Source organism: Dermacentor albipictus, chromosome 4 (assembly GCF_038994185.2).
Source record: "Dermacentor albipictus isolate Rhodes 1998 colony chromosome 4, USDA_Dalb.pri_finalv2, whole genome shotgun sequence".
NCBI lineage: Eukaryota > Metazoa > Arthropoda > Arachnida > Ixodida > Ixodidae > Dermacentor > Dermacentor albipictus.
In genome coordinates, this window is record NC_091824.1 from 28,016,312 (window position 1) to 28,031,829 (window position 15,518).

Genomic DNA, 15,518 nt, shown 5'->3' on the forward strand with positions numbered 1-15,518 from the left:
AAAACTAGGCGCCCCGGAACTCAGCCCAACAGCCATCTCAGCTCGCCCTAAGCAATTCATGAAATCGAAAATTTTCTCCAAGATAGCGCGCATGGGCCGTGTATGCCCCCATCAGCGTGAACAGCTTGCGAGGCCACAGCGGCCGAGAAAATGCGGGAGCTTTTCTCTTCTAGCGCACGCTTGGTCAGGTTACATCAAACATGTTACGCAGGCAAACAGGGCGCGAACCAGGCCACCAGCCTTCCCGGCTCACCGCTATAGCCTTTGCCTCGCACTCAGAACATGCGGCACGCGGGGCGGTATCGTATCCCACTTATCCTATTGAAAATCACGGTGACGACGACGGGGAAAATTGGCATGGAGAATCCAAAAAATTGCTATCACAACAAAATAACACCTAAATTTCCGTGTTTTCTCCCTGTCTTTGCCTTTCTTACTTTGCTTCTGCGCAGGCTATTATCAAATATTCGTTTCATTATGCACTTTTTTTCTACTTTCAGGCTAATCGAGGGGTTATTACATAAGAGGGCTTTCAATTATTTCACAACGATTCACAAAAACAACTGGCACAAAGAACATATTTGGCGGAAACCACTACTGAAAAAACTAGAGGGAAACACAGAGCATGGCTCAATATATTATGCTAGTATGAGCACAGAAGTTCACGTAATGCGGACATACAAGTAGCCTGAACAGAACAAATATTTCAATATATCACTAAAATAAAATGTATCACGTCTGAAAACGAACACTTAGTTTTGAAGAGACACAAAGGATGAAATGGCGCTGCACACCCGTAAGTTGATTAACAAATTACTTAGACAGCGAATATCAGTACATTTACGGCCACCTAGGTAAATCAAAAGAAAAATCTAGTAATTTTCTCGCAGTTATGGTTACCTAGACATCCCTCAAACAAAAATTCGAATACGAATTTTTTGACAGTGTAATTACATGGATCGTATTATAGGCTAATTTCAGAAGGTTAGAATGCTGGTTGTTGAACTGCAAAGCATGGTATACCTTTACAGCAATTTGCATACACCTGTCAAGCATTATTGCATTTTTTTTTGTTCATGCAGGACGGTGGGCGATGGTTATCGCTTTTGGAACCTACTTTCTTCTCCCCTTGACTGACGGTGAGAAGCTTAGTTACCTTTTAGGTTCAAACCTGTGGGCATACCTTACCAAGACAAAGGCAGAAAAACTACGCACCGCTTTTTATCCGAACGTGGCCTTCGCTAGAATCATAAAGATCATTGGAATCTTCGACGACTTCGAAGGTAAGATGGCGACTTCTGTAAGTACACGCATCCACCGGCAAGATTGACATGACTTGTGCGATGCGCATCTTGGGGACAATTCTGTCGCTCAAAGATGAAGTGACATACATATTGACTTTGATCTTAGCAGGTCCACAGCATACCTTTGACAAAATGAATTACCACTCTTAGCCAACACAAAAGTCGAAAAACACAGTAAAGATACATTAGCGTATGAAGCCCAGTTTCAAAGTGCTTTCTATCATAGAATTCAGCTTTTATTATTTCGATCTACATTTTAATGAAGAGCGTTTGCGGCAAAAATATTTGTTCATCCTTCCATTTTGAAAGGCTGTGACCCGTAAACCGAAGCTCGTTAGACAGCAGAAAGTGGGTGGCACTGGCTTAAAAAAGTGGGGGGAACTCCGACAGCCAATGGCACTCAAACCTATACCACGAACCGAATGATGTGTTCGACGGCATGTTTTCAAGATTTACCCGAGCCATAATAGCATTTCAGATAATTTCATGAGTTCAAAACACGTCGCAGGAGGTTGGCTTGCGAAGGTTTCGTGCCTTATCAGGCACCATCCTTGTGATTTTACAGCGAAGCTGTATGTGGGTATCCCGGCAAATTTGCTGCGTCCGTGCGTGTACACCATCGCGTCGCCAAAGAAAGATGTTCGTCTCCAGAGCTAGTGTAAAAGATAGTCGAGCCTTATACTGACACCGAAATTCACACTGACGCCAGTAGCCTAGGCCTCGGTGCCGTCCTAGTCCAGAGAAAAGATGGACATGAACACGTGATAGCTTACGCTAGCCGGTCGTTGTCAAAAGCGGAAGGCAATTATTCCACAACGGAAAAGGAATGCCTCGCCATCGTTTGGGCTACGGCGAAATTTCGCCCCTACCTATATGGCAGGCCATTCAGAGTGGTCAGCGACCATCACGCGTTGTGTTGGCTAGCTAACTTAAAGGACCCTTCAGGACGGCTGGCACGGTGGAGCCTCAGACTACAAGAATACGACATTACTGTAACATACAAGTCCGGACGAAAACACTCAGATGCCGATTGCCTATCACGCGCTCCCATTGACCCGCCGCCGCAAGATAACGAGCATGACGACGCCTTCTTGGAATAATAAGCGCGGAAGACTTCGCTGATCAACAACGAGGGGACCCGGAGCTAAAAGCCCTTGTCGAGTATTTGGAAGGGCACACCGACGTTGTCCCTAGGGCATTTAAGCGTGCACTATCTTCGTTCACGCTTCAAAACAACCTACTCGTGAAGAAAAACTTTTCACCAGTCCGCGCCAACTACCTTCTTGTTGTTCCGTTGGCGCTGCGTCCAGAAGTACTGCACGCCTTACACGACGATCCAACCGCTGGGCACCTCGGATTCTCCCGGAAGCTGTCGAGAATACAGGAAAGGTATTACTGGCCGCGTCTAACCGCCGACGTCGCCCGTTACGTTAAGACATGCCGAGACTGTCAACGACGCAAGACACCACCGACAAGGCCAGCAGGGTTACTACAACCGATCGAACCTCCTCGTCGACCATTCGAGCAGATTGGGATGGATTTGTTGGGGCCGTTTCCGACGTCAACATCCGGGAATAAGTGGATCGTCGTGGCGACGGACTATCTCACCCGCTTCGCTGAAACAAAAGCTCTACCGAAAGGCAGCGCAGCCGAGGTGGCGAAATTTTTCATCGAGAACATCCTGCTGCGACATGGCGCCCCAAAAGTCCTCATTACCGACAGAGGAACGGCTTTTACAGCAGAGCTCACCCAAGCCATTCTGCAATATAGCCAGACAAGCCACAGGAGGACAACTGCCTACCATCAGCAAACGAATGGTCTCACGGAGCGCCTGAATAAGACCCTCGCCGACATGCTAGCGATGTACGTCGACGTTGAGCACAAGACGTGGGACGCGGTCCTGCCGTATGTAACCTTCGCTTACAACACGGCGGTGCAAGAAACAACACAGATCACGCCGTTTAAGCTGGTTTACGGCAGGAACCCGACGACGACGCTCGACGCCATGCTGCCCCACGTCATTGACGAAGAGAATGTTGACGTCGCTAGCTATCTCCAGCGCGCCGAAGAAGCCCGACAGCTCGCCCGCCTGCGGATCAAGGACCAACAGAGGACCGACAGCCGATACTACAACCTCCGACGACGCTTCGTCGAGTACCAGCCCGGCGACCGTGTTTGGGTATGGACCCCGATACGCCGACGAGGACTCAGTGAGAAACTACTCCGACGCTATTTCGGACCCTACAAGGTCATCCGACGCATTGGCGCTCTGGACTATGAGGTCGTGCCAGACGGCATTTCGCATTCACAGCGGCGCCGCGCACGATCTGAAGTGGTCCACGTGGTGCGCCCTAAACCCTTTTACGGACGCTGACAAACTTCGCCATTTTTGTTATTTTCTTTGCTACGAGTGCTTTTGTTCATTACCTTCGTTTCTTTGCAGCATCGGGTCGATGCTTTTTAAGAGGGGGGTATTGACACGTATACTTTTTTTTATCGGGCAACCACGTTTCGCAGCCTAACAAAAGTAATCGCACAGCGTGGGACGCGCCTGTATGTACCGAAGTTTCTGGAACGTTATCGATGCTTCTATCTGCTGTCTGTTGTCGCTGAACGTTATGTTATCTGATTGCATCACTTGACGCGAATGGTGTAGAACTTTGTGGAAGGCATGCGGGTCCGAACGATTAGTCTGGAACATTCGATGACTGCTCTATAAAAGCCGACGCGCATGACCCGCTGATCAGATTTTCGACGATCGCCGACTGTGTTCGCCGCTATCGTTGTGCTTTAAGTGTAGCCTGTTTTGTGGGCACAGGTTCACCCAATAAAAGCTAGTTTTGTCTTACACAGTACTGCTACTGTGTTCTTTCTTCACCGTCACTACCACGTGACAATACATTCCTTAGCTTATGTGTCAATACCCCAGATGGATGGTCCATTGTTAATCCTAGTGCGCTCGTCGCACGTGTCAGGTCGAGTGATTAATGATCCAGAGTTTTCGGCGCGGCGCTCATTCGCCGGCGCTATGGGGCCTGCCCACGTCGCTATACCTGAACTGGATTTCGCACCCGATGGACGGGTTTTTCAGGGCTCTGTGTTGGCGACGAAGTCATAAGTTTATTGTGCATGCTTTAAGCTTGCTTCCGTTTCAGACTTGCTCATGTTTTTTGGCCTTTAAATATTAATTGTGCATTTTTCTTTATTTGTCCCTCTCTTTCTTAGTGTGCGCGGGTGTGTTTCGTGTACATTTGGTTTTGCAGGATAGTCAGAGGGTCCTTTCGCGCCACGTGCTCCAACACGTGCAACCGGGTGGGACGTTAAGTCTATATAGCTTTTAAATAGTAGCGTGGAAGTGGCAATACAAATAGCTGTTAGTGATTTTACTGTGCGTGCTTTGGTATCTGGAATATTGCCTTGGTAGGAAAGCAAGGCATGCCCGCGTGGTTGAACATGTGCTAAAACGTGTGATACCTTAAGTCTGTGCGGCATTGATTGCTTTTAAAACATTGCTGAGAATTACTTTGCGACATTTTAAGGATTTAGGTCATGTGCGCGACAGTTTTTGCTAGAACAAACGTGCTCTGCATTACTATAGGATTATAATATTTGCATTAGAAAAAAGCCGTGCAATACATGGCAAGAAAGCCGGGAAAGCGTGTAGTGTGCGGAGCGCCCCTCAATGCATATGAGGGTACGGATGAGAATGGAGAGGCAAAGGAGACAATCGGCACACATTGTGATGTCGATCCTAGGCTGAAGAAAATGGAGGCTTTCGGGGAAGAGCTTGTCAAACAGGTTGAAGAGCTCAAAAATGAGCTAAATAGGGAGCGTGATGCACGGAAGGAAGTGGAAGAAATACGTCAAGCAGCCGAGCAAAAGCATAACAGGACCGCCATTGTGAACGAGAATGGTCAGGACAGTGGAACGCAGTTCATCGGCATGACATGAGAAGGAGTTCCAGCAAAATACCTGGAATGCGTGCAGCGTGGTGAGGGGCTAGCTGAAAAGAGTGGCACCTAGCTTGAGGCCGCCACACACAAAAAGCAGCAGCGCAGGGGTCAGTGCCCCTTGTCGAGCCCGAATCGCGCGGAAAAGGAGAAAAGGAAGCAGGGAGAGGAAGGAGGGAGTGAAATGGTGATTATCGCTGGCGACTCAAACGTGGCTAGGTGCTCAGAAGGAATTGTTGAGTGGGTGAACGGCGATAAAAGAGTGGCGGTAGGGACGTTTCCAGGGCGGACACTGGGGTCTGTCATAGAGCGAGCAAAAGCAAAGCTGGCGGAAAATGGCCACGTGCGCAACCTTGTTATAGTAGCAGGTGGGCTAAATGATGTCCTAAACAGGAAAGGGACAGGACTAGTCCAGAGCTCGGCGAAGGGGGTGGACGACTTGCGCGACCTATCCCCTAAGGTGCAGATCGTGGTGTGCACGGTACCAGAGGTGCCTGTACGTGACAGTCACGTACAAAGAGCCGCAGTAGCTGCTAATGAGGCGACATGGAAAATGAGCCGAAAGAAAGATTTCGAGGTTGTTGAAGTAAACAGGGAAGGGAGAAGGTGTCGTGGTTTAAACGAGATGGGATCCACTTGAATTACATTCTTGGAAGAGCAGTGGGCTGGCGACTTGCTGGTCGCGCTGTAGCTTTTTAGGGGGCCGCGGGCGCTCAGGAGGCCAGAGTAGGTAGTAATGAAATAGGTGTCCTAGGGGAAGCTCAGGATAGCACCGCCGTCAATAACAGAAAGAGGAGGAAAACGGGAAAGGGAGCTCGCCATGCAATATGCTACATAAACATGCAGGGCGGCAGAAGAAAGGAAAAGTGGGCATAGATTGAGGAGCAGTTCAATAGAGAACAAATAGATGTGTATGTGGTTACAAAAACGCACCTTAGAGACTTGGAAGAGCTTCCAGTGATTGAGAATTATGTTTGGGATGGGTGCAACAGAACCAAGCCGGACAGAAAGGGAGTGGGAGTCAGAATACTGATCCATCAGGTAGCCAAATGGAAAAGAGTACAATAAAAATGTCAAGAACTTCTTTTTCTATCAGGTACAATGAGTGGAAAAAACTTCGGTGGGCGTTAGGTATTTGTGGGCCGGAAATAATTACACAGAGAAGAATAGTTAGTGGAATGGATAAGTGCTGATATTAAGGGCTTCCGGAATGATGCCGAATTTATCCTATTAGGTGACATGAATGTCCACATACAGGATTAACATGGCTATGCCGACAACAACGGTAAGTCAATGCTAGATCTTTGTGAGCAACATAACCTCGTTGTCGTGAATATAATAGGGGTTAAGTGTGAAGGGCAGATCACGCGGCATTTTGCAAACCGACAATCGACCATCGATTACTGTCTGATGACACAAGCAATTCATGATAGGTTGAGAGAAAAGGGTCATTGATGAGGAAGGGTATAACAGCATAGGTAGCGACATAAACGCACCATTTTGTAAATTGGATTTGTAGTTGGGAAACGGAGCAAGGAGTGAAAAATGGCCAGTCCAAGTTTTAGTGCTGAACAAATAACACATATAGTCACTACAGTCGAGGAAGAACTTAGCAAATGGCCATGAGTGGGAATATAGTCAACTTCTAGGTGTACTAATGACAGAAATACGGAAAGAGAAACAATATGTTCGTTAGAAACGAAAAAAGAAACCGAAAAGCTGGTGGTGCAACAGAGATCTACGAGAAGCGATCACCGAACGACCGAAAGCATCCCGAGGGCACAGGCAGGCAAATCAGGCGCAGATGCTGCAGGATGAAGTAGTCAGTTAATGGGAAATGTACCGGGACAAAAAAGTCTATTGTTCATATAGTGGTGCAAGCAAAGATAAAAGGTGAATGTGAACGTTCGTAGTCAGAAATACGTGAGAAAAGGGAGGCCGCACCAAGGATATGTGGAACCACTTAAAATTATTAGGCAGGATTAAGTCAACAACAATACAACAACATATCCTAGACGAAGATAGAAACAAACTCGAAGGGGAAGCGGCATTAAATTACATCCGAAAACTAACACGCGAATCTTTCAAAGGCAATGGCGAGGTTGTATTTGAAGAAAAGAAGAGCGTGAAAGCGAACCGGATGGAAAAGGAGCTGCTGCAGACAAACTCCAACTGGAAGAAAGCTGAAGAGAAAATTCCAAAGCGCACAGCCACATGGCTAGACAAGCTTCCCATTAGGCTGATTAATTAACTAGGACCAAGAAGCAAGGAAGCTCTGCTGAAAGCAGTGGAAAAGAACTTTAAAAGATAGACGAATACCAGACAGTTGGCGACAAAGTAGAATGAATTTAATTTATAAAGGTAAGGGGGAGAAAGATAGAATTCACTCATATAAACCGCTGACCATTACGTCGGTAATGTACTGGCTAGCAATGCAGGCAATCAAATTAAAGCTGGAAGGGTGGGCAGAGAGTAATGGCACTTTAGTACATCTGCAGAATGGCTTCAGAATAGGTAGGCGTTTGGATGACAACCTATTTGTTCGTACCAACTGTATTGAAATATCAAGAGTAGAAAGCAGACTATCATATGTGGTGTTTTTAGACATTACAACAGCGTATGACAATGTAGGCCGCAAAAGTTTTGGGAATATTCTGGAAGGGCAAGGCTTAGGTCACGATTGTCTACAGCTTTTGAAAGAAAATTACCTAGAAAATACCGTTTTCGTGGAATACGAAGGGTTGAAGAGCAAGCAGAAAGTTCATATCGACAAGGGAAGCGCAGATCTTGCGTTTTGCTTGCTTTTCTTTTTCGTTCGCGCCGTTTTTCTCAGCTCGGCTATCTCAGCACTTTAGCTCGGCGCAGTGAACGTTGTACGCTGTGTTTCCTACTCTAAGTGCTGCGCTATATCGTGCTCTTGCGCATATAACTGCAGCAAGAAGCCTGAAGATGGTTATGCCGTTTTTATGATACGACAAGGAAAGCGTGATGGCTTGCGCATTGGCTGCATAACATTGGCCGAAAGAACTTAGTTCCGACGAAAAACAGCGTTGTTTGCGAGTTGAGGCGTCTTTCTTATTGCTCGTAGTAAACCAGCCCGTAATGCTGCGTTTCTGTCATCCTTCCGGCCTGCTCCCCAGCGTTTCTGTTGCGGCAATTTGTTCGTTGAATAAAATTGCGGTTGTTCTCAGTATGCTTAAATTGTTACGCGAACGAAGGAGTAAGACTGGATGCTATATATAAGGTGTGGTTACAAAGGATGACTGCAGCGCTGCACAGTTGAGCCGACAGCTCGAGAGCCAGCGAGCGTTCGTCGTCTTCGTCGGGGCGCCCGCGTGCATATTCCACAAGAAGCACAGAATATGCATGTATCCTTATCCCCGGCGGCAGAAGCACCGTCCCCGTGTATCTAAATATAGTGGAGAGAAGGAGAGTAGTATTGTTTGAGGCGTGCGAAATGCACAACGTCAGTAGAATTCGGAGCAGATGAGGCACTGGTGCTGACTGGGGCTATCTCGTACGTAACTGGAGTCACGGCACGCAGCACTCGATATGGGCCTGTGCACCGAGACAGGAGCTTTTGTGACAGGCCAACGTGACAAGTCGGCGCCACAGGAGTACCAGAGATCCAGGCGAAAAGTAGACGTCTATGTGTTGGCGATCGTACAAACGCCATTGTTTCTCTTGGGAAGTCAGGAGGCGAGCGCGGACTATTTCGCGTGCTTGGGCTGCCCTGGTGTTGGCGTCAAGTGCATACTCGCTGGTCTCTGCTGCGGCTGATGGAAGGCATGCGTCCAGTGGCAATGCGGGTTCTCGGCAGTTTCGCGGCAGTTTCGCGACGCGAAAAATTATATGCAAAAGTGACATAGGGTAGGGCATTAATACGCAAAAGTGACATAGGGTGGGGCAAGGTCCCGATTAGTATGGTCGGACGAGACATACTTTGCTAGCATGTCTGTTAGGGTTCGATTCAGATGCTCCGTGAGACCTTTAGTCTGTGGATTGTAAGACGTAGTCAGCTTGTGCTTGGTTCAGCAGGACTGCAGGATGTCGGCGACGACTTTAGAAAGAAATGTCCGACCACGGAAAGTGAACAGTTGGTGTGGAGCACCATGCTACAGAATCACGTCGCGTAAAAAGTAAAAATAAAATCGGTGACATCTGTGGCGCAGTTTGTTGGAAGCAGTCTGGTGATGGTGTAGCGCGTGGCGTAATCTGTCGCCAGAGCGACCCACTTGTTGCCAGATGTGGATAGAGGGAAAGGGCCAAGTGAGTCCAAGCCAACGCGAAAGAATGTCCGCAGGGATGTCAAGCAGTTGAAGGCATCCGGCAAGTGGCGTCGATGGAGGATTTCGACACGACCAAGTTAATTCAGCAATATGCTGCAGCGGTTCCATCACCTCGCACGTCGCTAACCGTTATTCTGTCGGAAATGCAGCACTATAGATTCTGCTTTATGCAATGAACAATTACGTGGGAAGATACAGCCTCTCGATCCCACTTTTCGCGATTGTTGGGAACCGTTGCTTGCTTTACAGAAAATTGAAATAGTGGCTTCTAGAGGAGCTATTATTTCTAGCTTACGTCGACCTGTGCGTCAGTAACATACAATGAACGCAAGCGCTAAAAAAATTAGTGGTAAGTATACCCGTGGTATTGGAGGTGATGAGCGCTAGATAGTCCACATTGAGTTTTTTTTTAAGTTTAAAAGCGAAAGCCTTTAGATCTCTATGTTGCAAGGTCGCGCTGTGAGCAGAAAATATCACATGACCCAAGGAATTCCAGAGGCGACCAAAAGCATGTCCACCGCAGTATAAAAAAAATTATTCATCATCATCATCATCAGCAGCAGCAGCAGCAGCAGCAGCAGCCTGGTTACGCCCACTGCCGGGCAAAGGCCTCTCCCATACTTCTCCAAGAACCCCGGTCGTGTACTAATTGTGGCCATGTTGTCCCTGCAAACTTCTTAATCTCATCCACCCACCTAACTTTCTACCGCCCCCTGCTACGCTTCCCTTCCCTTAGAATTGAGTCCGTAACCCTTAATGATCATCGGTTATCTTCCCTCCTCATTAGATGTCCTGCCCATGCCCATTTCTTTTTCTTGATTTCAACTAAGATATCATTACCTAGCATTTCTTCCCTCACCCAGTCCGCTCTTTTCTTATCCCTTAAAGTTACACCCATCATTCTTTTTTCCATAGCTCGTTGCGTCGTCCTCAATTTGAGTAGAACCCTTTTCGTAAGCCTCCAGGTTTCTGCCCCGCAGGTGAGTATTGGTAAGACGCAGCTATCATACACTTTTCTCTTGAGGGATAATGGCAACCTGCTGTTCATGATCTGAGAATGCCTGCCAAACGCACCCCAGCCCATTCTTATTCTTTTGATTATTTCCGTCTCATGATCCGGATCCGCGGTCACTACCTGCCCTAAGTAGATGTATTCCCTTACCACTTCCAGTGCCTCGCTACCTATTCTAAATTATTGCTGTTCTCTTCCGAGAGTGTTAAACATTACCTTAGTTTTCTGCAGCTTAATTTTTACACCCACTCTTATGCTTTGCCTCTCCAGGTCAGTGAGCATGCATTGCAATTGGTCTCCTGAGTTACTAAGCAAGGCAATACTATCAGCGAATCGCAAGTTACTCAGGTATTCTCCATTAACTTTTATCTCCAATTCTTCCCAATCAAGGTCTCTGAATACCTCCTGTAAACACGCTGTGAATAGCATTGGAGAGATCGTATCTCCCTGCCTGACGCCTTTCTTTATTGAGATTTCGTTGCTTTCCTTATGGAGGACTACGGTGGCTGTGGAGCAGCTATAGATATCTCTCAGTATTTTGACATATGGCTTATCTACACCCTGATTCTGTAATGCCTCCATGGCTGCTCAGATTTCGACAGAATCAAACGCTTTCTCCTAATCAATGAAAGCTATATATAAGGGTTGGTTTTATTCCGCGCATTTCTCTATCACCTGATTGATAGTGTGAATATGGTCTATTGTTGAGAACGCTTTACGGAATCCTGCCTGGTCCTTTACTTGACAGACGTCTAAGGTGTTCCTGATTCTGTTTGCGATTACCTTAGTAAATGGTTTGTAGGCAACTGACAGTAAGCTGATCGGTCTATAATTTTTCAATCTTTGGCGTCCCCTTTTATTGGATTAGGATTATGTTAGCGTTCTTCCAAGATTCCGGTACGCTCGAAGTCCTGAGGCATTGCGTATACAGGGTGTCCAGATTCTCTAGAACAATCTGCACTCCATCCTTCAACAAATCTGCTGTTACCTGATCCTCCCCTGCTGCCTTCCCCCTTTGCATCTCTCCCAAGGCTTTCTTTACTTCTTCCGGCGTTACCTGAGGGATTTCGAATTCCTCTAGACTATTCTCTCTACCATTATCGCCGTGGGTGCCACTGGTACTGTACAAATCACTATAGAACTCCTCAGCCACTTGAACTATCTCATCCATATAAGTAATGATATTACCGGCTTTGTCTCTTAACGCATACATCTGATTCTTGCCAATTCCTAGTTTCTTCACTACTTTTAGGCTTCCTCCGCTCAGATCATGTTCGATTCTATCCATTTTATACTTCCTTACGTCAGCTGTCTTACGCTTGTTGATTAATTTCGAAAGTTCTGCCAGTTCAATTCTACCTTTAGGGTTAGAGGCTTTCATACATTGACGTTTCTTGATCAGATCTTTCGTCTCCTGCGAAAGCTTACTGGTCTCCTGTCGAACGGAGTTACCACCGACTTCTATTGCACACTCCTTAATGATGCCCACCAGATTGTCGTTCATTGCTTCAGCGCTAAGGTCCTCTTCCTGAGTTAAAGCCGAATACCTGTTCTGTAGCTTTATCTGGGATTCCTCTTTTTCTCTCTTACCGCTAACTCATTGATCGGCTTCTTATGTACCAGTTTCTTCCGTTACCTCCTCAGGTCTAGGCTAATTCGAGTTCTTACCATCCTACGGTCACTGCAGTGCAGCTTGCTGAGCACGTGCACATCTTGTATGATGTCTATTTATGATGTCTATTTCACTTCTAGTCTCGCCGTTCGGGCTCCTCCATGTCCACTTTCGGCTATACCATTTTCGGAAGAAGGTATTCATCATCCGCATATTATTATGTTCCGCAAACTGTACTTATAACTCTCCCCTACTATTCCTAGTGCCTATGCCATATATCCCCACTGCCTTGTCTCCAACCTGTTTCATGCCTACCTTGGCATTGAAGCTGCCCATTAGTATAGTGTATTCTGTTTTGACTTTATCCATCACCGATTTCACGTCTTCATAGAAGCTTTCGACTTCCTGGTCATCATGACTGGATGTAGGGGCGTAGACCTGTACAACCTTCATTTTGTACCTCTTATTAAGTTTCACAACAAGGCCTGCCACCCTCTCGTTAATTTTATAGAATTCCTGTATGTTACCAGCTATATTCTTATTAATCAGGAATCCGACCCCTAGTTCTCGTCTCTCCACTAAGCCCCGGTAGCACAGGACCTGCCCGCTTTTTAGCACTGTATGCTTCTTTTATCCTCCTAACTTCACTGAGCCCTAATAGATCCCATTTACTGCCCTCTAATTCCTCCAATAGTACTGCTAGACTCGCCTTACTAGATAACGTTCTAGCGTTAAACGTTGCCAGGTTCATATTCCAATGGCGGCCTGTCCGGAGCCAGGAATTCTTAGCACCCTCTGCTGTGTCGCAGGTCTGACCGTCGCCATGGCCAGTTGCTTCGCAGCTGCAGGGGACTTCCTGAGGGCCGGGGTTTGATTGTTGTGTTCATATAGGAGGTTGTGGCCCTATACTACACCAGGGTGGCCAAGCCTGCTCTGGTGAGGGAGTGCGTTAGCGGTTTTGGTCACCGGGATCAGGCCACACTCCAGACCTGTTTATGCAATTTTACCAACACGCGGATTTTTTTAATCTGGTGGAAAATTGCGCGGCACCGGGATTCCAACCCGGTGCCGCCATATTCATATTCAATATGAACCAATTTGAAATGCTTAGATTTTTATGCTGATATGCCTATAGACGAACCTGATGCTCTCTGTACTTGCGAGTTGCAGCATGCCAAAATAACACTTGAGACTTTATTTTATATTGTACACGTATACTTCGCCCTGCTGAGCTTCCTTTCCGAAGCGTGGATGGACGGAAGAGGATTTCCAGGTCCTTGATTTTTTAGGAAACCGTGCCTCAACACAAACGAAAGAGAAAGGTCCATTGTGGCCTATGCACCTTCGCTTGCGGACAGCTCTTTGCACTCCTCAGTTCGCGCCAAGGCTGCGATGAGGGCGCTGGTGACGGGTTTTTCTGCAGCACCGCCTGGGCATAGTCTGAGGTCTATAGTAACGTGGCCCAGATGCGTGCCTTCTCCTGCAGCGCGCGAGGCAGGAGGGTCAGGCGAGGGAGGAGGGCTGTTCTTCTCCCCGGTGGCTGCTATACTCGCGGACAAGCTTCTGTGGCAGTGAAGCGCAAGCTACGGTTGCATGCCTGCTGCCCATGTGTTACCGCGCCAAGTATTCCGGCAGCGTTTGACAGTGCTTTTGGTTGCTCGGGACAGACGCTGAATCAAGGAAGCGTCCACGTGCAACGGTTTCGCGTTTCCCTAGATGCTGAAAGGAAAAGCCGCAAAATAAGCAAACATTTACACTCAGCGGTGTGTTGTGCTTTATTAACTGTTGCTAGTAAGGTGCCTATGTTTTGTCTTCCCCAGCTTAAAGGAATGCGAATTAAAACACGCGGGACTGTTCTAGCGCTTTCACTTGTGCGCGCTTTGCTTCCGTAGCTTTGCCTTCAGTGCCACAGAAAGTCGTCCGCGAGTGTTGGGGGCGAGCTCCACCACTGGAAAAGCTGGCACCACCGTCGGTGCGACGTGGCATGAGGCATCACGTGGACACAGCGGCCGCGCCGACTGCTCCGGAAGCGCCGAAGCGAGCTGTAAACGAAAGTTCAAAGTCTCAACTGCGCTGCGGTTCTGATTAAGTGGTGAGGTTTTACCGCCTTGGGCGTCTGCTTGACAACATATGAAAGTACTATAATAGGTAGTGGCTGCCTTTGAAAGCGTGCAGCATGGTAGGCTACTGCTCGGTGCCGCAGTGCCGAATGTACGCATCGGAGCCCGGTGTGAGCCTTATTCACACGTAACCGCAGGACAAGGAGCTGCGTGAAGCTTGGCTCACGAAACTTAGAACCGGCAGACGGGAATCGACTACAGCTCGGGTATGCAGCAAGCACAGACGCGAGGAAGATTTCTGCTGCGGCGCCGGGACTGCGATGTTCGGTGAGTAGCAGAAAACGCGCACTAAGATGCCCGCCCGCGCCCGCTGCCCGGCTAATGTCATGGCGGTTTGGTCTAAGAACTTGATGCTAGATACTGGCAAGTTAACTGGAACTGGAAGGGAGCTGTAAGGCGCACATTAAAAAAAGGCATGGTATATATGGTCATGTTTGTGCTATGAATTATAGCACTGGATTACGGAAAAGAAGCAGAGAGAAACCGCACGCCGAGAAGACTGATAAGCATAAAGTGCGACGCAGCTTGAGAAATAATATTGAAATGTCCAAGAACTTAAAAGACAAAAAAAGATTGAGTACCCGCGAGGGCACATACAGTCGTCATAGCTATAGGCGTCGAAGTCTCTTTAACGAAATTCTTTTTGAACAGTTCTGATAGCGTCCACGCAACAAAGGTTGCTTGTGTACTGTCAAATGCTCATATGCTGCGGCCTAAAGCTCGCGGCACGTTGTGAACACGCGCTCACAGCGAAAGCAAAACAATGTGCGCGGACATGCATGCAGGCACGCCGTCGGTCGCTGCGAACCCGCGCGATCGCTGCATTGAGGCTTCATTCTGTTATGTCCCATTTGTTTATACAGACAACCCGCTAGATACCATATTTCACATAGTTTACTCTCAGCGTTTGCCTACCTTTCACGCAAGAATTCGGTTCGGGAGACTCCATCGCGGCGGTCGCGCGCAGTGGTATTCACTGTACGTATTCGGTAAAGAGATAGCGTATGTAAACGATTCTGTGCTTTCAGTTTGCCCAAGATTATCATATCTGTCGCGTGGTTGGTGCCGCGCGGGGCACGAGCACGCAGGGACGGACCGAAACGTGCGGCCACTTGCTTGGACGAAAAGGGAATGCCCCCTTCTTTATTGGGCTCGAACATATATTGACACACAGATCACAGGGGGCGCCACACTCTGGTGGCAGCCTAACAAATGGGGCTGAAATGTGGCG

General features: G+C 47.7%; 1 protein-coding gene across 3 annotated transcripts in view; it reads left to right on the forward strand.

Annotated features, from left to right (window-relative positions):
* The window catches only part of LOC135900215 (phospholipid-transporting ATPase ABCA3-like), a 661,060-nt gene that overhangs the window by 188,944 nt on the left and 456,598 nt on the right, over positions 1 to 15,518 (forward strand). For all 3 annotated transcript variants that reach the window (XM_070536864.1, XM_070536866.1, XM_070536865.1), the window contains exon 7: positions 1,083 to 1,283. In XM_070536864.1, coding sequence (XP_070392965.1) covers positions 1,083 to 1,283 — 201 coding nt within the window. The remainder of the gene's footprint in view (positions 1 to 1,082; positions 1,284 to 15,518) is intronic.